Source organism: Petaurus breviceps, unplaced genomic scaffold (genome assembly GCF_028583685.1).
Source record: "Petaurus breviceps papuanus isolate PSGF00001 unplaced genomic scaffold, PetGlider_PUasm1.0 91041, whole genome shotgun sequence".
In the NCBI taxonomy this organism is placed as follows: Eukaryota; Metazoa; Chordata; class Mammalia; order Diprotodontia; family Petauridae; genus Petaurus; species Petaurus breviceps.
Genome location: NW_027187400.1, coordinates 14,051,882 through 14,078,465, shown reverse-complemented (window position 1 = coordinate 14,078,465; position 26,584 = coordinate 14,051,882). Strand labels below are relative to the sequence as shown.

Below are 26,584 nucleotides of genomic sequence, written 5' to 3'. Positions count from 1 at the left end.
TCCCAGCTCCAACATTCTATGTTCTAAGGGCCCTCCCAGCTCTGACATTCTGTATTCTAAAGACCATTCCAGATCTGACACTCTGTTTTAAATACTCTACTAGTTTTGACATTCTGTGTTCTAAGGGCCCTTCCTAGCCTTGACAGTCTATGTTCTAAAGTGCCTTCTAGTTCTGACATTCTGAGATACCTATAACACTCCACATTTTAACCAGGTCCCTTCCAACTTGGACATCCTAAGTTCTAAGGCGTCTTCCAGCTCTGACTTTCTACATTATTCTAAGGTCCTTTTCAGCTGTGGCATTCTATGGTTCTTCCAATTGCCGATTTGTGTTAATGATTACCTTACTAAAATGAGTTTCCTAACCTGCAGTTAGCAATTCTCAGGCTACTGAATGCCTAACTCCTCATTATCACAGGGCCAGCAGATTCACCTGGAACATTTCACAGATGTTATCAGAATTTATACCACTTAGATATGAGAGAATGATTACTCGTATTTGGAGACATACATAGGACATGAGGTTATTCTTGTAGATGAAGCCTCTGGGTCTGAAGTTTATTTAATGTGTCCCATTCTCTCTTGGGATGCCTGCATGAATGCAACTGGGAGAACACAGGGCTACATGGAGAGGGGAGGGCCGGGGACAACTCAAGAGAGGCTACTGTATATATCAGAGGTTGCCCTCCTATGGTAGTGGACAGTGTTCCCCTTGGAGTCAGAAGATCCGAGTCTGAATCATGGCCCTGACACTAATTCTATTTTAGGACCCCAGGTTACCCATCGGCCCCCAGAGGGCAGGGATTTCTTCAGGATTTTTGTATTTGCTTTATTTTGTACCACCAATGGCTACCATGGTGGTTGGCACGTGGCTCACTGAGCCAGAGCTAGAAGGCACCTTAGCAGTTATCTCCTCAAACCCCTTAATTTTACAGATGAGGAAGCTGGGGGCTCCCTTCTATACAAGGAAGTCTGTCTCACTATCAAAGTCAGGGATTATGAATAAGTGCAAACCTCTAATTCTAAATCTATGGTTTTATGAGTACTGGCCCTAGAATTAAAAGCATGCCCCCCCCCGCCACCTTCCCCACTTTTTAAAAGTAAGACTTAGTAAATCAAACTTACCATTCCTGAGAGAGAAGGTCAGAAGATCCTAGGAAACAAAAGATTAGAGATTTATATAAAAATCAATGATTAAAATCCTATTATGATTCAAGCTATTATTTGGAGGGGACTTTAGAACACAGACCCATAGCCCCTGAAGGAACTGTAGAGATCACCTAGTCCAATCCTTTCATTTAACAGATGGGGAAACTGAGGCACAGCGAAGGGTTTGTCCAAGTTCGCTGCCTTCTCTTCAGGCAAATGTCGCTTCACACCGTCATTTACGTTGACCTAAAGTCTTTGGGTGCCTGCCTATTTCATAGATAAGGAGAAAGCGCAAAGAGTTTGGATAACTTACTCAGAGGTATTCAATATACTGCCAAAGATCCATGTTCCTCAAGTGTAGATCAGTCAATTACCTTCAGGAGGAGGAGTGAGCAAAGGAAAAAAGTGATAGAGCATAGAATACCAGAACTGGGAGGCCCTTAGAACATAGGATGTCAGATCTGGGAGGGCCTCTAGAACCCAGGATGTCAGAGCTGGGAGGGCCCTTAGAACCCAGAATGTCAGAGCTGGGAAGGGTCTTAGAACACAGAATGTCAGAGCTGGGAAGGACGTTAGAACAAAAGATGTCAGAGCTGGGAGACACTAGAGATACATTTTATAGATGTTCCAGTCTGTTGCACTCCTAGTCCTACAAACCCGTTTCCAGGCTGGTTCTGAAAAAAGATTCCATTTTCCACTTCATTCATCCCTGCCCAAGGGCTCTGGGTACCTGAGCAATCACCAGTGGATCATTCTTCAAGACTGGATCCTTCAACAAGATTTCTGCAAATGTCACCTCCTCCTCTCCTCCCAGGCCATCAGCAAAGGCCACCATGGATGGGAGAACTGTTTCTGGTAACTGCAGCCATTTCACTAGGTCTCCCACGAATTCCTTCCGGAAGGAGCTGAAAGACACAATTATTTCAGACACAAAGACTTCTGCTTTCCTCTCTCCCAGTTCTAGCTCCTGATTATCCAGCATTGGGAAGAACTGGGACAAATGATTGGCAGGCAACTTCAAAATCTCATTTTAGTAAAAACTTGACTAAAGCGGCTAATAAATCACAAACTTAATGATAATCCAACAACAATAATAATAGCTAACATTTATATAGCTCTTTAGGGTTTATAAAGTGCTTTACAAATATGAATCTCATTTGATCCTCACGATATCCCTGAGAGGCAGATGCTATTATGACCTTATTTTATAGATGAGGAAACTGAAGCTGACAGTGGTGAAGTGACTTGCTCAGGGTCACAAAGCTAGGAAGTTGTCTGAGGCTGGATTTGAACTCAGACCTCCCTGATTCCAGGTCCACTGTGCCAACCAGATGCCCTGAGTACCAACTTTATGAGTCATAAGTGTTATGTTCAAGTCCTGGCTCTACCCTGAACTCACTGTGTGACCTTGGGCAAGTCATTTCCCTTCCCTACACCTCAGTTTCTATATCTATACAAATTAGTAACAATTTTCATTTCCCATAGAGCTTTAAGATTTTAGAAAGTGTTTTCCTTACAATATCCCTGTGAGGTAGGTAGTGAAAAGATTCTTGCTCCTACTTCACAGATGAGGAAACTGAGGCAGAAAGGTCCTATAACTTGTACAGTCTTAGAGAATCAGAGAATCTAAGAGCTGTAAAAGACCTCAGAAGTTACATAATCCAATTTACATTCAACCAAGAATCCTCTCTTTAACATCCCTGACATGTGACCATCCAGAATCCACCCACTTACCTCCAGGGAGAGTGAACCCCCCACCTCCTGAGGCAACCCACTCCATTCCTGGACAGCTCTGCCTGCCAGCAAATACCCTGCATAGCACTGAACCCAAATCTGCCTCTGCTTCTCCCATTTACTCCTCCAGGACCAAAAGGTCAAAGGCCTCCCATACCTCACATTTTTGTCTTCTCCAGGCTTGATGCTCCCAGGACCCTCTGACTAATCCTTGAATGCTATGGTCTCCAGGGGTCTGACCATCCTGATTACCTCTCTCCAGGACACAGACCAACGTCCCTAAAAATATGCCACCCAGAACTGTTTCTGGAAACTTCAGCCATTTCACTGCTAGACTTTCCACAAATTCCATCCCAGATGATACCAAACTAATAATGACTACTATCTGGGTCAAAGTTGGGATTGGAACCCAGGTTTATGATGACATGTTGGACCCTGTCCCAAATGTCCAACAAGCAAGTTACATACAATTTTTAGGCAAAAATTTTCCCCCAGAATTTAGCTATCATGCATGAATCAGTAGGGACAGTTCAATAATACAGTGTATAAAATACCAGGCTTAGAGTCAGAAAGACTCATCTTCCTGAGTTCAAATCTGGCCTCAGACAATTCCTAGCTATGGGACCCTGGGCAAGTCACTTTACCCTGTTTGCCTCAGTTTCCTCATCTGAAAAAAAGGAGCTGGAGAAGGAAATGGAAAACTACTCCAGTATCTTTCACAAGAAAACCCCAAATGGGGGTTCTGCAGAGTGAGACATGACTGAAAATGACTGAGCAACGGCATCAGTAAGTAGGCCACAAGGCCGTAAGCACCAGTTCAGTGCTGCCACTGGAACCACCCAGGTATCAGACTGGAAAGCTGAGTTCTATTTGTCATCATATTCAAAGCTCAATGTCATTAATCATGGAATCAAATTAATGTATTACACACATTTGTTCAGTCTTTTCAGTTGTGTCCAACTCTCTGTGACCCCATGGAGCACCCCACACCAATACCATTCATAGGTTTCCTTTACAAAGATACTGGAATGGTTTTCTATTCCCTTCTCCAGTGGATTAAGGCAAAAAGAGGTTAAGTGACCTTCCCAGGGTCACACAGCTAGTGTCTGAGGCTGGATTTGAATTCAGGTGTTCCTGACTCCAGGCCCGTCACTCTATCCACAGAGCAATCTAGTTGCCTCAGTTCACGCATAGGGACTTCCAATTTTTCACTCGTGAAAAACTTAGATACCCCCGGACTGGTGAATTTCTAAGGCTGCTTCCAGTTCTGAAGTCTAAATCCTAAAAGTCAAAGAGAGAATTGGTAACCACTGGGCCTTGTTCCCTGGACAAATCCGGAGAGGCAAAAACCCAGAATGTTGGTACGGATAAAGAAGGGTGGTGAAAAAAGAAGGCTGATATCTGATCCCTTCCTAGATGGTTCATTCCTTACTAAGGAGATACAGTGTCCTTACTAGAATTTTCTACCCAAACAATGGTGCCCTGAAAAATATTCCATCATCAAAGCCCCAAAACTATTCTAAAAAAATATCAGTCGATATGCATCTTGGCAAGAAAAGAGGGTAATTGGATATGAAGACAAACCTGCTGAGAGGGGGGTCTTCATGTGGGAAAGAGAGAACTTAATGAAATAGATCATGTTCCTTATACTGGGAAATCCTTTCTAGTCCCTGGCCCGGGGACATTGTAAAGATGACCCATGAATTGAACAATGAAATCGGACTGGATGATCTCTGACACTCAGTGTTCTAAGGGACTTCCCAGCTTTGACATTCTCTGTTCTAAGCACCCTTCTAGCTCTAACACTCTCTGTTCTAAATTTCCCTCTAGCTCTGACATTCTATGTTCCAAGGTCCTTCCCAGATCTCAAAATCTTGGATTCCATGATTCTAAGTCAAAACAGTCACCTCTGTTCTGGTTCTGGAAACAGCCATGCCAGGGACATCCCACAGAGAGCAGCATAAGCAAAACGACTTGCTTCTTCCAGCTCCTTGCCTGTAGACAGATGTGGCTCTGCTTCTCCGGCTGGCTCGGGGTGCCTCTCAGCCCCTTGGCTTTGCCCCTCTGGGGCTGCCATCCTCGACCCTGCCATAAAAAAGCCCAATATAGCACGTTACCGAGAAGCACAGGAAATCCTTTGTACTGAGATTCCTTGAAACGAACAGCGCCCAGGACGTAGGGTCTGGGTTCCTGTTCTGACTACATGTCCAGAGATATGTGGATAAAAAAGAAACAACACAGGGGAAAGGGATCTGAGTTCTTGGAGGGACGGGAGCCACATATGTTCCTTATACACAGTTTTTTCTATGTATACACGTGTATAAATACATATGCACACATATACACATATATCTATATACATATGTGTGCATATATGTATATATCTTACATATATATCTATATTTGATTCAACAAACATGTATTAAGTGAGAGGCAGCAAGGGGCAGTAGGAAGACCTGGGTTCAAGTCTTGCCCTTAACACATACTAGCTGGGGACTATAGGCAAGGCATTACAGTTTTAAAGCTGTGAGGGACTGTAGAAATTATCTCATTCAACTTTGCTCATTTTGCCAATAAAGAAATTAAAGCCTTCATATACATGACAACTTGCCCCAAATCACATAGATCTAAGTAACAAAACTGAAATTTGAAAATGGATCTACACCGCCTCCCCCAAGAGGTCATTGAACTTAGTGTCCTAAGCAATTCTAAGTCCAGAGATAAAAAAGACCGTAGCTAATTCTTATCTGTGGAGGGAACGTCCCTCCTGAGTTTCCTCAAAATGATGAAATCACAAGTATGGATTTAGAAAAAGTGTAAGGTGGATTTCCTAGCCTGTCCTCATTTTGTTATATATCTTGGCAGTCGTAAGAGAAAACATTTGTTTGCCCTGGAAAATAACAAGACATAGGATAATTATAATCTCTAGAGAGACAAACATTATTTATAATACTTGAACATTTTCAGGCCTGTTTCTATTATGCTGAACCTGTTTTCCAGACCAAAACACTTCCAGATTGTGTGAAAGTGAATTTTTCCATATTGTGTACATTCACCAGTGGCATTTACCACAAAAGAAAAAAACCTCGACAAGGGGAAAAAATTAAAATAAAAAAAAATATAAGGCACCAGGCTTATAAAAATGACCAGAAAATGACAGTCTATTACCTCAAAGAACTTATATTCTATTTACTCTCTCCTGTTACTAGGTCCTATTTCTACAGCCCCTTAAAGTTTACAAAACACTGTCTTCACAACAGTTCTGTGAAGTGGGAGACACAAGTATTAAGGAGGCAGGACTTGTAGTCAGAGGGCTTGGGTTCAAATTCCAGCTCTGCTACTACCCATGTGGCCTTGGGTAAGTCATTTGGCTTCTTTGGGCCTTGGTTTCTTACTAATAATAAGCATTTATGTGACATTGCCAGGTTTGCAAAGTGCTTTACAAATGCTATCTCATTTTATCTGCACAACAAACCTGGGAGGTAGGTGCCATTATTGTCCTCATCTGACAGATGAGAAAACTGAGTGAGAATGGTTAACTAATTTTCCCAGGGTCACATATTTAAGTCAGGGTCTGCAGCTGGATTTGAATTCATGCCCCGCAGTCTATCCACTGGGCTCCTCGCTGTCTGATATCTGGACTGGATGAAGCGGAAGGTGCTTTCAGCTCTAGAACTGTGCTCCCCGTTTGCACAGGAAGAAAGAGACTCAGAACTGTTAAATGACTCATCCAAGGTAACAGAAGCCAGGAGAGAGTGGGGAGATACTACAGGCTGGGCGGGGGGGGGGCATTGTGAGCAAAAGCACTTTCTTGCCCCATTCCCTTCCCCCACCCATGCTGGTACCCTCTGCCCAAATTATCCTGGTTATCTTGTATTCACATATGTGTATGTCTCCCCCATTACCCCCCCCCCAATATCCTTGAGAATAGGGATTGTTTCATTCTTTATATTTGGCCTAGCAGCCAGCACGATGCCCAGCATATAACAGGTGCCGAATGCAGATTTACTGATTGATTGACTGAAACCATTCCCTTCACGAAGGGAGGCAGTGGGGAACAAAGCTGGAAAGGAAAATTGGGGCATGACTGTGGAGGGCCTTCAATGCCAAGTGGAGGGGTCTGCACAGGAGAATGAAAACAGGTCCTTCGACTCCCACAAAGCATCAGTGGAGTCCTAGAAGGTGGCCATGGACGGGTTGTTCTGTGCCTGGTTTGCAGACTACTGACACCGTCTACTCGTGGCGGAGAATCAAGGTGAAGAGAATAAAAACAAAATCTGAGATGAAGATCAAGCAATAATGTCCATTTAGTCAACAAAGGCCCCAAATCATTGAGGGTCAGGTTAGAGATGCAACACTTGGCTAAGGCACAACTATAATATATGACATTATTTTAGGTATTATAATGGGGACATGAGCTATCATATAAGACATGCTAGGTATTATGAATTGAACTACATTATAAGATGGTACAGTGGATAAAGCACCAGGTCCTAAGCTAGGAAGACCTGAGTTCACATCTGGCATCAGACACTTCCTAGCTGTGTGACCCTGGGCAAGTCATTTGACCCTGTTTGCTTCAGTCTCCTCATCTGTCAAAAGAAATGGAGAAGGAAATGGCAAACCTCCACTAATTCTGCCAAGAAAACCCCAAATGGCGTCAGAGGAGTCAAATTTGATTAAATGACTAAACAACAGCAATAAAACTTGCTAGGTATTATAATGAGAATTGAACATGGTAGGGATTATGTGATATGAAATTATGATTGTAAAATGTATGATATGAATTATAAGACCAGGTAAGACTTGCTGGGAGCACGTGAGAGGTACTCAGGTCATGTGAACTTTCTGGAACAAAGTTGTTACTGACCAGATCAGGGAGAGTTAGCTGGAGGTGGCGGTCTTTCAGCTGGGTTTTAAAGGATGGCTAGGAATTCCATAGAAGAAACAGGGGGAGATGTTGGAAGGATATAGAACAAGGTGCTAAGGTGAGAAACCACAGGGTAAACTGGGGGGAGGGAAAGGGCAAATGAGGGCCCAGTTTGGGTGGAGCACAGAAGGCATGGAAGGGATGGGAGTGAACCAGGCTTGTAAAGGAAGGATGCCAGGCTGCATGGAAGGGGCCGGTGGGGCTGGGACAAGCTTGGGGTGGAGGGGGAGACAACAGCCGGTCATCGCTGACTTTTGAATAAGGTTATGACATGCCCAAATTTACACATAAGAAAGATTACTCTGGTAGTGGTAGAGAGAGTTGGAATGAGGATAGAAAGGGGAGGAGGGAAGGCCTGTGAGAAGCCAACAGGCCACACCTGCCATTCTGCCATTTGATAAAAATGAACAATGTGATGGACTTCATTGACAGAACTCAAATGAATCTGCCAACATAGATGGAGCAGACACTCTGTGCGTGCACATACACCCGGGAGGCGCTGGAGTGCCTGACTTTAGGCTCCTGCTTTGTAGTAAGCTTATCTCTGAATTCCTCTGGACTGCAGTGTTTTTATCTGAAAAAAATGAGGCTAGATTAAAGGGTCTCTAAAATCGCTCTCAGCTCTGACATTCTGGCTCCTCCCAGCTCTGACATCCTGTGTTCTAAGGCTCCTCCCAGCTCTGACATCCTGTGTTCTAAGGGCCCCTCCCAGCTCTGACATCCTATGTTCTAAGAGCCCTCCTAGCTCTGACACCCTGTGTTCTAAGGGCCTTCCCAGCTCTAACATCCTGTGTTCTAAGGGCCCGCAGCTCTGACATCCTGTGTTCTAAGGGCCTTCCCAGCTCTAACATCTTGTGTTCTAAGGGCCCTCCCAGCTCTGACATCCTGTGTTCTAAGGGCCCCTCCCAGTTCTGACATCCTGTGTTATAAGGGCCTTCCCAGCTCTGACATTCTGTGTTCTAAGGGCCCTCCCAGCTCTGATATGCTGGGTTCTATGGTCCCTCCCAGCTCTGACATTCTGTGTTCTAAGGACCCTCCCAGCTCTGGCATCCTGTGTTCTAACCCTCCCAGCCCTGACATTCTGTATTCTAAGGACAGTTCCAGCCCTGACATTCTGTATTCTAAGGACCCTTCCACCCATGACATTCTGTATTCTAAGGACCCTTCCAACCCTTCCAACTCTAACACTTTATGGTTCTGTAGGAATAGCATTCACAAGACTGAAGAAGTCCTTTCTAACCTGGGTTCAGAGGATGAGTCCTTCCATGATTGGGCATTCATTCAATGAACCATGTGTTTTACACTCAGGACTGAGATTCTACGGATTGTGATTTACAGTGAGAAAATTAAAAAAAAAATTAAATCCCAAAGGATCTGCATTCTTCTCATTAGCATCTTCAAAGAGCCTCGAATCCCATTTCAGAATCTCATCATTGGGTCTCCAGCTTAACAAACTAAGCCAGAAATTCAAATGCAGCCAGTTATTTCTGGCATCCAACTGTGTTTCCATGGCAATAGCTTAACAGATAAACTCAAAGGTCTTCAGATAACTGAGTTACTGAACTGGAGGGGAAAAATGTATATCTTCACTGAAAATCCTTCCATCCCCATTTTAAACATGGAAGCCTCTGGAGACTGAAGGAAATAGCCTTTTTCTTTTGGAAGGCCTGAAATGGGCTATCTAAACTTTGCACTCCCCTTCATTCCTCCCTCCATCCCCTCAAAAGTCCAGTAGAAATGTTGGACAGGGTTGATCCTTGCTCTGTCCTAAACTGGTGCAGTTACAGGAGAGGGCTGGATCTGAAGGGAAGAATTAAGGGGCAGTTCATCTCACCCCGATTGTCTTCAAATACCCAAAAGGCCACATATGAATGGTTAGAGGTGTTCAGCCAGGGCAGGATCTGGAGCAGAAAGGCCTATTTTAGGTCAGTGAAAGGAAAAGGTTCCCAATCATTAGAGCCATGGCGCATTGGAATGGATTTCCTTGGGAGGTGGTGGGTTTGGGGGTTCTCCCTCACCTCATGTCTTCCAGCAACAGCTACATGACCATTTAGTGGAAACTCTGAAGAGGATGCCAGCACACAGATTCCCCTCCTTCAAGCTGGTGCCCTCCATTTCTCAGATGAATTCATTAAAAAACAGTAATAACCTCTCTACACCGTCTCTTCCTTTCCTCTCATTTCTCAACCCCTTGTAATCTGGGGTGCGAGTTACTGGGGACCTTTTGATTACCAAATCTAGCGGCCCTTTCTAGATCCTCATTCTTCTTGATCTCTCTGCTGATCCCTCTCCCCTGCTAGAAATGCTCTGCTATCTGGGTTTCTGTCTGGGGGGCTCTCTGCCTATTGGACTGACTGCTCCTTCTCGGACCCCTTGGCTGGGAGATGCTCATCTTATCCCCTTAAAGTGAGCGTTCCCGAGGTTCTCTCCTGCACCCCCCCCCTCTCTACCATCTTTTTGTTGGTGATTTCATCAGCTCCCATGGGTTCAGAGTTATCCCTCCACATTCAAGTTGAACTAGCCCGTCTCATGCACAACATTTCATTTCCCCAAGTGTATTCCTCCATGCCCTTGTATAGGCTGTGCGTCGTGCCTGGAATGCACTCTCTCCTTAGCTTTGCCTCTTAGAATCTGTTGCTTCCTTCCAGGGTCAGGTGAAGGATCACTTTCTACACGAGCCTTTTCTGACTCCCTCCAGCTACTGGTACCTCTGACTCTACCCCAACCCTCCAACAGAGGAAATGACTTTGAATCGACTTATTTGTATTTTCTGTCTCCTTGTTTATCCCTTGGTTGTTTTCCTGATAGGATGTAAGCTCCCTCATGGCAGACTATGTTTTGTTTTTGCCTCTGTATCCCCAGAGTATGGGTAGCTGCAGTGGGTAGAGCATCATGCCTAAAGTCAGGAAAATTCTTCTCCCTGAGTTCAAATCCAGTCTCAGACACTGTGAGACCCTGGGCAAATCACTTCACCCTGTTTGCCCCAGTTTCCTCATCTGTAAAATGAGCTGGAGAAGGAAATGGCAAACCACTCCAGTATCTTTGTCAAGAAAAATCCAAATGGGGTCACAATTGAACAAGAAGTCCCCAGCATAGTATGTAGCACATACTAAATTTAACGTTTATACTCTATTTAATAAATGCCTAATTGGTCAATTGATTGATTCCAGCACAGGTAAGGCCAGATAATCTCTGAGGTTTTTTTTTTCCAACTTTGAGAATTTGGAATTTGCAGTTAGATAACTACTTCATGCATCTATGCCTGGAGCTTCTTATTTCTGTCTTGTGAATTCCCCGGATTCCTTCAAATTTCAGTTAAAAAGGTTCTGCAAGAGCCTTTCCCACTCATCCTTAAGCCCCCAGGTAGCCAGTACATGTCCTCTCTGCATGACGTTTTTTCATGTACTGTATTCCCCATTAGATTGTGAGCTCTCTGAGGGCAGGGGCTGCCTTTTTGCCTTTCTTTGAATTCCCAGCCCTTAGCACAGGACCTGGAACATGGTAAGGTGCTTAACAAATCCTAGCTGACACTACACACTAACATACACAGCTATCCGACACACCTGGAAGTGTGTTAACAGATTAAAACAACCCTGCAATTTAGAACTAGCCCACAGGATAGAAAATAAACTCATATAAATTACTGGCATTTCTATTACAAACAAAACCCAGCAGAAAGAGAAAATTCCATTTAAAGTAACCATAGACAATATGAAATATCTGGGAGTCTACCTGCCGATACAAATCCAGGAACTATATGAACACAATTAGAAAACGTTTTTCACACAAATAAAATCAGCTCTAAATAACTGTAAAAATAACAGTTGCTCATGGGTAGGTGGAGATAATATATTAAAAATGACATTTCTACCTAAATTAATTTATTTATTCAGTGCCATACCAATTAAACTACGAAAAATTATTTTACAGAGCTAGAAAAAATAACAAAATTCATCTGGAAGAACAAAAGTTCCAGAATATGAAGGGAAGTAATGACAAGAAATGCTAGGGAAGGTGACCTAGCTATACCAGATCTTAAATGGTATTATAAAGCAGCAATTATCAAAATTACTTGGTACTTGCTAAGAAATAGAGTGGTAGATCAGTGGAATGGGTTAGGTACACAAGACAGTAGTCAATGACTATAGTAATCTACCTTTGATAAACCCAAAGTTTCCAGCTTCTGAGATAAGAATTCACTATCTGACAAAAACTGCTGGGAAAACTGGAAAATATTATGGCAGAAACTGGGCACAGACCAACATTTTGCACCGTATGCCAAGATAACGTCAAAAATGGGTATGTGATTTAAACATAAAGGGGGACATCATAAGCAAAGTAGGAGAGCAAGGAATAGTTTACCTGTCAGATCTGTGGATAAGGGAAGAATTTATGACCAAACAAGAGGCAGAGAATGCTATGAAAAGCAAATGGATAATTTTGATTACATTAAATTTAAAAGTTTTGGCACAAACAAAGCTGATACAAGCAAGATTAGAAGAGAGGCAAAAAACTGGGAAACAATTTTTATAGTCAGTATCTCTGATAAGAGCCTTACTACTAAAATATGTCGAGAACGGAGTCAAATCTATAACAATACAAGTCATTTCCTTCAATTGACAAATATGAAGAAATTAAAGCTATCTGTAGTCACATGAAAAAAATGCTCTAAATCATTACTGATTAGAGAAAACAACTCTGAGGTACTACCTCACAACTATCAGGTTGACTAACATGACAAAACAGGAAAATGATAAATGTTGAAGATGTAGGAAAATTGGAACACTGATGCATTGTTGGTGAAATTGTGAACTGATTCAACTATTCTGGAGAGCAATGTGGAACTATGCCCAAAGGGCTATAAAACTGTCTGATCCAGCAATACCACTTCTAGTCTGTATCCCAAAGAGATCATTTTTAAAAAAAGGGAAAAGGACCCACATGTACAAAAAGTATTTATAGCAGCTCTTTTTACGGCAGCAAAGAATTGAAAACTGCGGGGGGATGCCCATCAGTTGGGGAATGGTGGATCAAGTTGTGGTATATGAATGTAATAGAAAACTAATGTTCTATAAGAAATGATGAGCAGGCAGATTTCAGAAAAATCTGGAAAGACTTACATGAACTGATGCTGAGTGAAGTGAGCAGAACCAGGAGAACATTATACACAGTAACAGCAACATTATACGATGACTAACTTTGATAGACTTAGCTGTTCTTAACAATATAATGATCTAAGACAATTCCAAAAGACGCACAATGGAAAATGCTATCCACATCCAGAGAAAGAACTATGGAGTCTGAATGCGGATTGAAATATTTTCTATCTTTTTTTCTTTCTCATGGTTTTTCCCTTTTGTTCTGATTCTTCCTTCACAACATGACTAATATAGAAATATGTTTAATAGGATTATACATGTATGGCCTGTGTCAGATTGCATGCCATCTTGGGGGGGAGGAAGGGAAGGGAGGGGGAACAATTTAGAACTCAAAATCTTATAGAAGTGAATGCTGAAAACTAAAAATAAACAAACAAATAAATAAATATATATATTTTAAAAGAACTAGCCCACAGGCCTAGAGACTAAGAGGCAAAGGGCTGGGCAGCAACATGGGTCATGAGTACAAAAATTTGGCCTGGATTAGATAACCATTGAGCTCCCACCAGGTCCAGCATTCAATGATTCTAGCTTCATCTTCTCCCTCATAATTCTCTTCCACTTCTCACCCTTGTTATTTCATACTTTCCAAGACTTCACTTCTCTTTTACCAGGCACAGTACAGGAGGACGTACCGCCTCTATCCCATTCTTAGAGAAGAGTTAGACCATGGGGCTTATGGAAGGGGAAGGCTTATAGAGCGAGAGCTAGAAAAGGCCTCAGAGGCCATTGAGTCCAACCCCTTCATTTTACAGATGGAGAAACTGAGGCTGAGGGAACCTGCCCTACCTAAAATAATGGGCAATAACCATGAGTCAGGATTTGAGCCCAGGTCCTCTGGCTCTAGAAATACTACTACTTTTTGCTATAATTTGTTGTCTCCAACAGAAGAGTTCCCCTGCTACCTCTGGCAAAAATCACTGGGACTAACACAAAGGGATTTCATCTAATTTTATTATCATTTATCATATTCAGCTTTATTAATTATTTTCCTCACTAATAACCCCATGGAAGTTGGGAGTCTAAGTTATTTTTCCATTTTTATAGATAAGGAAACTGAGGGTCAGAGAGATTAGGTGATTTATTAAGGGTAGCTAAGTATCAAAGCCAAGACCAGAATTCTATTTTCTGACTTCTTACTGAATCCAATTTTCTTCCCACCACAGCATACTTCTCCTTTAAAACACCACAGAAAGTCTCCCTCTATCCTCAACACAGCCAAGTCAAATACTGCAGAGCCAATTAAGAAGGATGAGGACAGAGGAAAGGCCACTGGATTCAGTAATTAAGAGACTGTCAGTAACTCCGGAGAGTAGTTTCAGACACGGTGTGGGGTCAGAAGCCAGACTGCAAAGAGCTGAGAACTGAATCAGAGGAGAGGGAAAGGAAACAAATTAGCTGGAGGGCTTTTTCTAGGAGCCTGGCTGTGAAAGGGAGGCTGAATGCCTGTCAAGGTCAAGTGAAGGGTGTTGTTTTATTTTTTTCAGGATTGAGATTTGGGTATGTTTGTAGGAAGCAGAAAATCTGATGGATTGGAATGGAGGTGATGGTGGTGATTGTAGTGGTGGTGGTGGAGACGATGGAAGGGGAAAATTTGAGAAGGGGACAGGAGAGGATAGAATCAAGGGCATAAGAAGGCTTATCCTTTGTGAGGGAAAGGGTTCTCTCTTCAGAGGCTGGAGCAAATGAGAGAGAATCTGGGATGCTGTTGAGGTTTATCAGAATTATACAATGGAGGGAGGAGAGGCAGCTCAGGCCAGAGAGTCTCTATTTTCTCAGCAAAGTTTGAGACAAGACTTTGTTGAGAGTTAGAGTTAGAATGGTATAGGTGGGTGGAACGCACAAAGACTATATAGTGACTTCACATCAATGTGACCCTTTGTCGATTGACACACATGATACAAGAAGAGAGAAAAGTCAGGAGTTCACCCCAGGTGACCTGGGGCTTAGGCCCACCTACCCACTATCAAAAAGCATCCTCAAGTGTCAAAGGAGAGGCCAGTGTGATGGAGTTTGGAGGGCCTGGGGAAGAAGGAAGGAGTTTGGGAAACAGGAGGAAAGAGGGTCCAGAACGAGGTGGATTCAGGACAAAAACATGGTACCAAGGGGAAATCTGAAGGACAGGATGGATTCGAATCTGTTCTGATCCTGGTTGGACCATATGAGAGGAATGAAATCCCTGTGATCCTGAAACGGCCATTTCCTAATCTCAAAGTGACAGTGTGTTTCTGAGCCCACAAAGCCAGGCTGTGATCTGAGCTCCCTGCCTTGCCGTTCCTTCCCCAACTTAAGACTCTCAGGCTTGGGAGAATTTAGAAATATTTCCAGTTGAATGATAGAAGCCTCTAAATAATTCCTTACCAATATTTTTATTCTTAAAGCCTCCCTCTCCACCAAGTTTAGCCAATGACCTTTGCCAACCTGGATGGCCAAATTACCAGTCCAGACTTAGACTTTTGTTTTAATGTAAAGAGGCAGATAGGTAGCATAGTGGACAGCGGACTTTCTCTGAAGTCAGAAAGACCTGGGTTCAAATCCTATCTCAGACCTTATTAGTTATGTGACCCTGGACAAGCCATTTCATTGATGTCTGCCTCAGTTTCCTAATAAAGCAGTCTCCTGTTTGATGAACAGTCAGTGCCAATCCTATTTTTCCTATCTTTTTTTTTCAGAGTGGGAATCCTAATTTACAAAAAAATTAATATACTTTCAGTACTGTGGTACAGTGGAAAGAACATTGATTCTAGAGTCAAAGAACCTGGGTTCAAACTGTGCCTATGGTAATTATTATCTGTATGAACATGGCCAAGTCATTTAACTTTTCTGGGTCTCAGTTTCCTCATCTGTAAAATGATGGGGATGGATCATATGGCCTCTGAGGTCCTTTCTAACTCTAGATCTAGGATTTTATATGTTAAAGGGCATTTCTCAGGATTTCTTGGTTGCCATCTATACTAAAAAAGAAAAGTTAATCTAGTTCTGATACTTAGTATCTGACCTTGGATAAGTCATTCTTCCTCTGTGAGACTCAATTTCCTAATTTACAAAGTGAAGGGGCAGATATGGAACATCTAAGGTCCCTCCCAGCGCTGCCACTTCATGTTCTAAGGCACCTCCTAGCTCTCTAGCTCTGACATTCTGTATTCTAAGGACCCTCCCAGCTCTGACATTCTGGGTACTAGGGGCCCTCCCAGCTCTGACATCCTGTGTTCTAAGGGCCCTCCCAGCTCTGACATCCTGTGTTCGAAGGGCCCTCCCAGCTCTGACATTCTGTGTTCTGAGGACTCTCTCAGCTTTCTCTCCTTCAACTTAAGGGCAACTTTACCAAGCTGTTTCCAGGAAGCTGGTTAGATGCCATTATTTCCTGACCTAGGGTTGCATAACTTTGCTGCTTCTAATCTGGAGATGGTTAAGGGCTGAAGGGGGCAGATAGGTGGCTCAGTGGATAGGTCGCTGGGAGTTAGTAAGGTCTGAGTTCAAATCCAGACTTAATTTAGTTAACCCATTTGCCTTAATGCATAGGAGAAGGAAAGAGCAAACCACTTTGCAAAGAAAACGCCACTGACAGTATGGTGCACGGGGTTACAAAGAGTCAGACAAAAATATTTTGGAGACATCCTGTTTTCCAGAACTAAGGCCCAGCTTGGCATAACAACAGTCCTTTGCGCTCTGGCTGGCATCACCCTCCCTCTGAAATTCACTGAACTTCTGCTCGTGTCCTGACTCGGAGCTCTCGGTTGCCCGGGCAGTCTGGCTCCGGACCCCCGCGTGTTAGAGGCCACCGGACAAAAGCAGCAGAGGGCTGAAGAAGCAGGGGCCGCGTGGGGGGGAGGGGGGGGCTGCGAGCACAGGGGAGGACGCACCAGCGGAGAAGGACGCGTGGGGCGGCGCGGATGCGGCACGCGGAAGTTGGTGCCGGGACTGGGGTGGAGTTTAGGGACAGCTGAAGAGTCCCAAATGTGAGGGGGCGGGAGGACTGGGGGGGAGGGTCTCGGGACACGCTGGCGGGGGACGGAGGGGAAGTGGGGAGGGGAGCGTCCACACACTCTCCCGGGGTCCCGGGAAGAGAGCAAAGCACTCAGTCGTGGTAAAGGGAGGAGAGTTCAAGGACAAGGTAACCTAAGCTCCAGGGGAGCCGAGAGTGGGGGGCACATGCGGACAGGGGCCCGGGAGCTTAGATGGATGCCCCTCCCGCCCCGCGCTCAGCCTTACCCGTGCGGTGGCCCCCGCGGCCGCGTCCCGGGTCCCTTCCCGCCCCCTCCGCCCGGGCAGCCAGCCCTGGTCCCTCCTCCCTAGAGCCAGCCCACCCCGGGGCGGGCGGATGACACCGCCTCCGCCGGCCGCCGGCGTGCACCGGCTTGTCCCGAGCTGCCCCGCCCAGCCACGGAGGCAGGCGAATGCTCCGGGGATGCTCTGGGAAGGAGGACCGGTCCGCTCTTTCGTCCAGGGGCGTGCTTTTATTAAGCACCTGGTGGGTGTCTCCGGACAGACAAAAAGGAAATCTCCGCTGCCCTGCTTGAGCCTGGGGTCTGGGTGGGGAAGGGCCAGACAGGAAGGGACCATCTGGGAGGTCTGTGATAGCAAACAAGGCCTTTAAACTGAGTCCTAAAAAATCTCTGTCCCAGCCTTCAACCTCGCTGGCAGGGCTGGTCCCCGGGGTACTTCTGATTGACTGGAGGACCCCAGTATCAGTCTACTGATTAAGTGCCCCTAACACCCAGCCAGTGATCAATAATAAGAGAGAGCGTTTATGTAACATCTGAAGGTTTGCAAAGCAAGCGACAACTGATTTTATTCTCACAACAATCCTGGGAGGTAGGTGTTATTATCGTCTCCATTTTACACATGATAAAGAAATTGAAACAGGCAGAGATAATAAGGGCACCTGCCCAAGGTTCCAGGTTAGGAAGAGTCAGAGGTAGTCACTGAACTCGAGTCTTCCTAAATCTAGGCCCGTTGTTCGATCCGATCCATGAAGCCATCAGATTAGTGCCCGAATAACACATTACCTGCCGACCATTGCCTTAATATCGACTAACTGGTTATCAATCAACACCAGCTAGCTTTTACAGAGGCCTGTAGCCCTTATAAACACTCTGAAGTTTACTCTCCCAACCTCAGTTCCAATGGCAGACCTGTCTCCGGGTTACCCCTGATGGGTGTGTTTCTAATGCTGGGAGCTGGGAGCCCCATCAGGTGTATTCCATCTGACATCGATGGCCACTTACTATATCCCCAATATCATCCAGTCCATAATGCCCCAATATAAATGACCTGTTTGTAGTTCCTCAGTGGGCCCTAGGTGGTGCAGTGGATAGAGCAGTGGGCCTGGAGTCAGGAAGACCCACATTCAAATCCAGCTTCAGACACTAGCTGTGTGATCGTGGGCAAGTCATTTCATCTTGTTTGCTTCAGTTTCCTCCTCTGTAAAAGGGGCTGGAGAATGAAATGGCAAACCACTTTAGCATCTTTGCCAAGAAAGTCCCAAAGGGGGTAACAGAGTTAGATAACTGAACAACAGACATTTTCTCAATATCATTGATAAACAGTGAACACCAATTAGCTTTTACAAAGGAATGTTTTCTGAAAAGATATAGGTAGAACCAAAGTACAGCCACCTCCTATGCCCTGTTAGCTTTCTTCTTTCTACAGACTTAGTCCCTGAGGAGAGTAGGTTCAAATTTAAAGCAGTGACTAGAAAACATTTCCCCCACTGAGTTCATTTCCAGGTACCTTCTGGTGGGTGTCTGTGCCTTAAGTCTCTCTACCCCAATCTCTCCCTCACTCAGCTAGTAAAGTGATTTTCCTAACTAATAAGTCTGACCATAGCCCTTCCCCTACTCAATAAACTCCAGTACTTTCATATTACTTCCAGGATCAAATATCAGAATCCCCAGTTTGGTATTTAAAGCAGAAAACAACAAATTAACCTGAACCCCTTCTACTTTCCTAATCTTCTCATACTTTATTCTACTCCACATACTTTGAAATCTAGCTTCATGGACCTCCCTGCTCTCTCCATCTCCTAGCTTTTCACTGGCTTCCCTCCAAACCTGAAATGCTCTCCCTTCTCACCTCCTCTTCTCATCATCCCTGACTTCCTTCAAGGCTCATCTCAGGCCTAACTCAAATCCCACCTTCTATAGAAGTCCTTTCCTGCTCCCTGACTCCTGTACCTGGGAGTGCCTTCCCCCTCTGAGTTGCCTGTCTTCTTCACTGCCCCTCTCCCAACCTCTTCACTCCATCCTCCGGTATCACTTTTATTCTAGTCTCTCACAAAGAGATGAGTGTCTTCTCTCCAAGGCTATCCTGGTGGCTACATGGATTCTGGGTTGGATTGTCTCCTGTCTTCTCTAGGGCATAACTCACTACATGGATTCTGGGTTGGACTGTCTCTCCTCTTCTCCAAGGGATAACTCACAATCGTCCTCACTCTCTCTAACTTTCAATCTCTCACTATTTTCTTCCCTTTCTGCCTACAGACTCATCTAAGTGTCTCTTATCTTGAAAACTAAATCTGACCATCCCTGCTAACTATAGCCTTCTGTCTCTTCTCCCCTTCTCAGCCAAACTCCTTGAAAAAAAAACTGTCTACATTTGTGCCCCCACTTCCTTTCCTCTCACTCTCTACTAAACCTTCTGTAATCTGGCTTCTGACTTCATCACTAAAATCAAACTGCTCTTTCCAAAGTTACTAATGATCTCAGAATTGATAAATCAAATGGCATTTTTCTCAATCACCTTTCTTGACCTCTCAGCATCATTTGACAGTTTTTTGTTTTTGTTTTTTTGCTTTTTGGAGGGCAATTGGGGTTAAATGACTTGCCCAAAGTTACATGGCTAGTAATTGTGTCAAGTGTCAGAGGCCGGATTTGAACTCAGGTCCTCCTGACTCCAGGGCCAGTGCTCTATTCACTGTGACACCTAGCTGCCCCATCATTTGACACCATTAACCAACCTTTCCTCCCAGATACTCTACCCTCTTGCTGCCTCCTAAGGACTCTGGGCCTTGCCATTTGGCCTGCTATTGCCCCCTCTTATAGATATTAGAATATAAGTCCTTTAGGGCAGAGTCATTTTTTGTGTCTCCAGTGCTTGGCACATAGTATGGGCTTAGTAAATGTTCATTCATTCATCTATCCATCCTAAGATCCATCCCAGCTTTGACATTCTATGTTCTAAAGCCTCTTCTAGCTCTGAAATTCTATGTTCTCTGGTCCCTCCCAGCTGGGACATTATAGCTCAGAATTTTTTAACTTTTTTGAGTCACAGACCCTTTTAACAGTTGGTGACACTTATGGATTCCTTCTCAGACTAATGTTTTTAAATGCATAAAATAAAATGCATGGAACTACAAAGGAAACCAATTAGGTTACAAATGACTATAAAAATATATTTTTTTAAAAACTTCACTGGTCCCAGGTTAAGAACCCCTATTAAGTTCTAAGACCCTTCACAGGTCTGACATTTTATATTTTAAGGCCCTTTCCATCTCTGTTATGCTATATTTATTTTAAAACCTTTCCCAACCCTGAAATTCTATATTCTAAAGTCCTTTCCAGCACTGACATTCTATATCCTAAGGCCTCACCCAGGTCTGACACTCTATATTCTAAGGTCCCTTCTAACTCTGACACTCTTTGTGTTAAGATGCCTCCCAGGTCTGACATCTTATATTCTAAGGCCTCTCCCAGTTCTGACAGTCTGTGTTCCAAGAACCCTTCTAGCTCTGACATTCTATGTTCTAATGCCCCTCTCAGTTCTGACATTCTATGTTCCAAGGCCCCTTCTAGAGCATTTTATGTTTTAATGCTCCTTCCAGTTCTGACAGTTTGTGTTTCAAGGCCCCTTCTAGCTCTGACATTCTATGTTGTAATGCCCCTCTCAGTTCTGGCATTTTCTATTTTAATGCCCTATCCAGTTCTGACAGTCTGTTTCAAGACCCCTTCTGTAACATTTTATGTTCTAATGTCCCTCTCAGTTCTGACATTCTATGTTCCAAGGCCCCTTCCAGATCTAAAATTCTTCAATTCTATAATCTGGAAAGAGAAAGGCAGAGAAGAAATATAATTAAGATCTGCAGTTTCTAAGTTTATGGAGAAAGTGAACACAGAATTGTCCCCCACTTGCTGAAACACTAGAGTTAGCTTTTTCTACATGAAAGGGGTAAACTTTGGACAAATAAATTTCTTCCTCAAGAACCAGTCAATAAGCACTTATTAAGTGTGCCAGGCACTATGGGAAGTGCTAGGGATGTGGGGAAAAAAAGACAGTTCCTGCCCTTGAGGATTCACAGTCTGATGGGTTCTTCCCATGATGGATTTAAGGAACTCAATCTGGCAGATGATACAGACTAAAACTATAAATGGCTTAGTGGAAAGTTCCCACCACTGACATCCTTCTCCAAAATAAGTAGGTGGTGGCACAGTGGATAGAGCTGGTTCTGGAGTCAGGAAGACCTGAGTTCAAATCCAGTCTCAGATACTTACTAGCTATGTGACCATGGACAAGTCTCTTTACCTCTGTCTGCCTCAGTTTCATCATATAATAATTATAATAATAAATATGAAAACAAAAAATATGAAAATAATAAAATGTAAAATAGTAAATATGAGAAATGATAGAATGGCTGTGAATAGAGTTAGGTGAGCTAGTAGCCCAAATGATTGGAGAACACTGAAGTTCACATGAGAGGACTTGGATTCCAATCCTGCCTCCTTAGAACCCAAGCAATTTTGGGTGAGTCACATGACCTTTCTAGAATTCAGTTTCTTCATCTATAAAATGGGGGAAGGGCTTGGATGAGGTGGCTCTCCAAGGTGTCTTTGCAGCACTGAATTTTGTGATTCCTCGATCTTGCTAAAAACAAAACAAAACAAAACAAAATTGAAGAGTAATCAAGGTCTGGTCATAGACGATTGTATGCATAGAGTGATGTCAGGGATTCTAGGAAGGCTTCTCTGTGATCTCCCAGTCATTTGTTACCTGAGCCTGGAACTTTACAAGGAGAGACTGTTCTCTCTAGTTTAAGGAATTGGTCTCTGATTAAAGACTGAGATGGCTGAGGCCTGCTTAGAGTAGTTAATGACCATCAGCCCCTCCCCTGGACCCTGGGAGAAGATGGGGGTACTTTTCCATCTTTGCTGTAGTAGAGCTGGCCCCGATAGCAGTGGGTGACCCTTGTGGTGATGGTTGCTCCTCCTTGACCCTGGTTCCCTTTTCCTGTATTACAGCCCTCACCCAGGGGTGTTTGGGTGTTCAGGAGGACTAGCGCCTCTGGTTCAAGGGCTTTCTGAGCCCTTTCCAGGGCTGTTCTTCTACCTTTGATACCCATCTAACCCTTTGATATCTATCACCTGTGGCTCCAAGAAGCTGTGGCATGCCCAGTGGCACACCCAGGTGGAACCATCTTGGCAGACTGGCTAAACCAGGTTGAGGGTAACCGAGAGTCCAGCAGGGGGGATGTGTACCCCAAGTATGTGAAGACTTTCCTGGGTGAAATGGGTAGAATGGGTGGATCAGAATGATTTGTTCCACTGGCCATGAAGACAGCTGAAGCAGGTGCTGTGGAGCCCTTAGAGCCTGGTCAGACATTGAAGCTGCCAAGGGCATCCACTGCATCCTGGGCCACCACTAGTCATCCTGACTTCTGTCCTGCCACCAGACTTTGAGGACTCTGGAAGAGAGAGTGAGGCTGACAACTGGGCATCTCTGCCTAGCTTAAATCTGACATATTCACACACAAGTCAAGACATCACCCCATAATGTCATTGGTCCTCTTGGAAAAGAAGAACAAGTAACCTACAGCCCTGTAAAAAGGGGGTGACAATAGCCTCTAGCTGCCAGGGTTCCTGGGAGGATCAAATGAGATAATATTTGTAAAATGCCCGGCACACATAGTAGGTCCCTGTGTGGAGGTGACCCTGAGTTCTTGGAGGCTCTGTGAATGGGGTGGAAGGGCAGGTCGGTCCTATCAAAGTGAAGACCTGGGAGTAGGGGCTTGGTGACAGAATGTGTCTGTTTGGACAGGCTCCCACTGCTAGGGGATGGTAATGACAGACTGCAATAGGGTGTGGTCATTAAGAACAGACAAGGGGCAGGAATGTTGCTAAGGTAAAATCAATAGGGCTTGTTAATTGATTGAATATAAGAGGGGAGAGGGAAGGTAGAGTGAAAGATAATTACAAGATTAATAGCATGGAAGACATATAATCAAAGTGTGCAAAAGTAATGAGAAGCAGAAGAAGCAGGTTTAGGAGGACTTTCTTACGACATGTGTGATTACACTGAAGTCCCAAGGTTTCTGGGGTTCAGTTTCCTCTTCTGCATGTCACAGGGCCAAGGAAGGCAGGGGGATTAGCTAGTGAAGACCAAATCCTAGAAGCATGAGCAGGACACTCTTCCTGGTGCCAGCCCAGTGTTTGGAGAACCTGCTGCCAAGGGGTGGTGATGCTGTGCAGTGGAGGGGCCTGGAGCATATGTAGCTATTCAGGGTCTAGTTCCTATTCTCTTATTGAGTGGTCAGGAGAAGCCTTTTGATTGGCTACTGAGCGGAAGCTATCTGTATGCAGAAAAGGCACTAGCCAGCAAAACCATTTTCTCTATTTCCAGTAAGAAAAGCTGTAAGCCTCTGGGTAGGGAAAGAGAGAGACAGAGAGAAAAAGGAGAAGAGAAAGACAAAGAGGGAGGAGAGAGAAAGAGGAAGGGGGAGAGACAAAGTCAGAAATAAAAAGAGAGACAGAGAGAAGGAGAAAAAAGGCAAAGAGGAGAGAAAGGAAGAGAGGGGAGAGAGTGACAGAGACAGAGGAAAAGAGGGAGAGAAAGAAAGAGAAAGGAAGAGAGAAAAAGAGGGAAAGACAGAGAGAGAGACAGAGAGGGAGAGAAAGGCAAAGAGGAGGGAGAGGAAGGGAGGAGGGAGAATGATAGAGACAGAGGAAAAGAGGGAGAGAAAGAAAGAGGAAGAGAGTGGGGAGAGAGTAAAAGAGGGAGAGAAAGACAGAGAGAGGAGAGAGAGAGAAAAGGGGGAGAGAGAGACAGAGAGAGGAGAGAAAGGGAGAAAGATGGACGGGGGGAGAAAGAGGCAGAGACAAGGAGGCAGCGCCATCAGCTTCTACCAGTCATGCTGGCTGACCTGTAGCCTGTAAACTTATAGCCCTGCAGCTGCTTCTCTCAGTGTCTGCTCTTTCCTGTTTGAGGGTGGAGGAGGATCAGAGAGAGGATCTTTGTGAGAGCCAGCAGAATTTGTCACTAGCTATAGCCATGGTAGCCCTGAGCAATCTGCACAGAGGTGCTAGTCACCTCTTGGAATGGATGCGATTGCCAAAGAAGTAAGCGTGAAGAGAGAAGAATGGAGGGCCTAGGAGGGGAAAGGGGAGGAGGGAGCCAGAATTTATGAAGCCCCTATCATGTGGCAGGCTGTTGTGCTAAAGACTTTACAAATATTAGATAATCACCTTTATGGGTGTGGTGGGAACAGCATCTGTTCTATGTAGGCCAGGCTGATTTCTCTTTCAAGGGGCAAGGAGTTCGTCCTTGGGATTTGATTGGCACAGAGTGTGCCTTCCTGCCTGCCTGAGGTACGAAGCCAATAACCTGGCCTGTGAAGAGTTAGGGCTGCTCAAACTTGACATAGTTCTCCCTGCCACAGGAATTGACATACATCTTTGGGCACTGCTACCTTGGGGACAGATGGGCAGGCAGAGGGGAGCTGTAGACACCTGAATCAGTCCTTATTGATCCTTTTAGTGACTGAGTAAACTCCTCTTTGTCAAATATTTTATGGCCCAGGAATATTTAATTGTCTTCCTGGACCACTGACTGGCCCAGATAGACCTGGTCCAGAACAGTTGGGAGGAATATGTCAGAAAATGAGTTGTTATTAAAGTAGGCAAGCCAGGAACATGTGTTCTCTCTGAAGCTAAGAGAGGACGGAATGTCCAGTGAGAACGATGGTAGTTAAAGCCTCCCAGGCTACAGGGAGGACCCTGGCTCCAGCATCTAGAATATCCTGGGTTGGCCTTTGGGGGAGCAGTTTTAGTGGGGGCAGGAGTCATATGGCAAGAGGCCAAGGAGAGAGTGGGGAGTGAGAGGGTGTCAGGAGGAGATGTACAAAACCTTTTCATGACAGTCTCTGCTTTAAGAGTTCACAGTTGAATGAGGCTACATCATGGCTATAACTAGGTACCAAGAAGCTGGAGATAGGATGAATTGGAAATAATCAACAGAGAAAAGGCACCAGAATTAAGGGGAATCAGGAAAGGCCCCTTGTCGAAGGTGAGCCCTTACCTGGGCCTTATGCCAGGGAGACCAGGAGGTGGGGATGAGGAAGGAAAGCGTTCCAGGCATGGGGGACAGCTGGTGGAAATGCTTGGACTGTAGGAGTGGACAGTGGGAGAAGGGCCAAAGGCAGACTTTGTTTAAGATTGTGGAGATGAGGGATGAGGAGTCTGTGTTGAGGTAGAGATTTATGGGGGTAGGGGATGGGGAATGCCAGAGCAAAGCCCTGGAGGAGGAGGAGGGAGGGAATAGGATCAAAGGTGCTGGGAGTGAGATTAGCCTTAGTGAGGATTTGTTTTGGGTTTTCAGTTGTATCTGACCCTTCATGACCCCTTTTGGTTTTCTTAGCAAAGATACTGGAGTGATTTGCCATTTCCTTCTCTAGCTCATTTTACAGATGAGGAAACTGAAGCAAACAGGGTGAGGTGACTTGCCCAGGGTCACACAGCTAGGAAGTACCTGAGACTGGATTTGAACTTGGGTCTTTTTAAAAAAAAAACTTATTTTATTCTGAACTTAAGAAACATAGGAGAATAGAAAAAAAAGATAATTGCATATGAAACCGCAAATCTATTATATATAACTTGCTATTCCTTTTAAGTATATAATAAAGCTTTTTTTTCTTCCTTCCCCCCCATCCTGCCCTAGAGATGGCTATCATTAGACACAAATGTGTGTGTGTATGTGTGTAAAATCATTATATGCATAGTTCTATTTATCAGTTCTTTCTCTGGATATAGATAGTTCTTGACTTCATGCCCAGTACCCTATCCAGTGAGCCACCAGCTGCCCACTAGGCAGTAGGGATCTCTCTCTGGTGATCAGGGGAAAGAGGAGAGGAATGGTGATGATGGTTTGGGAATGAAGGAGGGGGTTGAAGAAGTCCACACTGCATGGCCTCAATCTTCTCATTAAAGTAGGATATCAATGTTAAGTGTGTTGGGAGGAAGGATCCAGGGAAGAAATGAGAGAGGCAAGAGGAGAGAGTTTATGATGTGCTCTCAGTAAGATGAGGGCTGATTTTAGGACTATCTGATGAGCCATGAAGCAGGGGACTTGTACTTTCTTCCTGGTTCTGCTAGGGACTTCCTGCAAGTGGTATATGCATATGTGTATGTGTATGTATATGTATAGGTATGTACATGTATGGGTATGTGTACATGTGCATGTGTGTATGTATAGGTGCATACATATATGCACGTGCATATGTATGCATGCACAACGCATACAGGTGCATGCATATACACATGCGCATGTGCACATGTGTATATGCACATGGACTGTGCATATGTGTATATGTAGGTGTACGTGTACTGTGTGTGCATGTATGTGTATA

General features: G+C 44.4%; 1 protein-coding gene across 1 annotated transcript in view; it reads right to left on the bottom strand.

Moving 5' to 3' along the window:
* The window catches only part of TMCO4 (transmembrane and coiled-coil domains 4), a 114,122-nt gene extending 96,846 nt beyond the window's left edge, over positions 1–17,276 (bottom strand). The window contains exons 1-4 of the mRNA XM_069079349.1: positions 17,185–17,276; positions 4,791–4,968; positions 1,880–2,054; positions 1,126–1,153 (exon numbers count right to left, since the gene is read on the bottom strand). Coding sequence (XP_068935450.1) covers positions 1,126–1,153; positions 1,880–2,054; positions 4,791–4,960 — 373 coding nt within the window. The 5' untranslated portion in view covers positions 4,961–4,968; positions 17,185–17,276. The remainder of the gene's footprint in view (positions 1–1,125; positions 1,154–1,879; positions 2,055–4,790; positions 4,969–17,184) is intronic.
* Between the last annotated feature and the right edge of the window lie 9,308 nt (positions 17,277–26,584).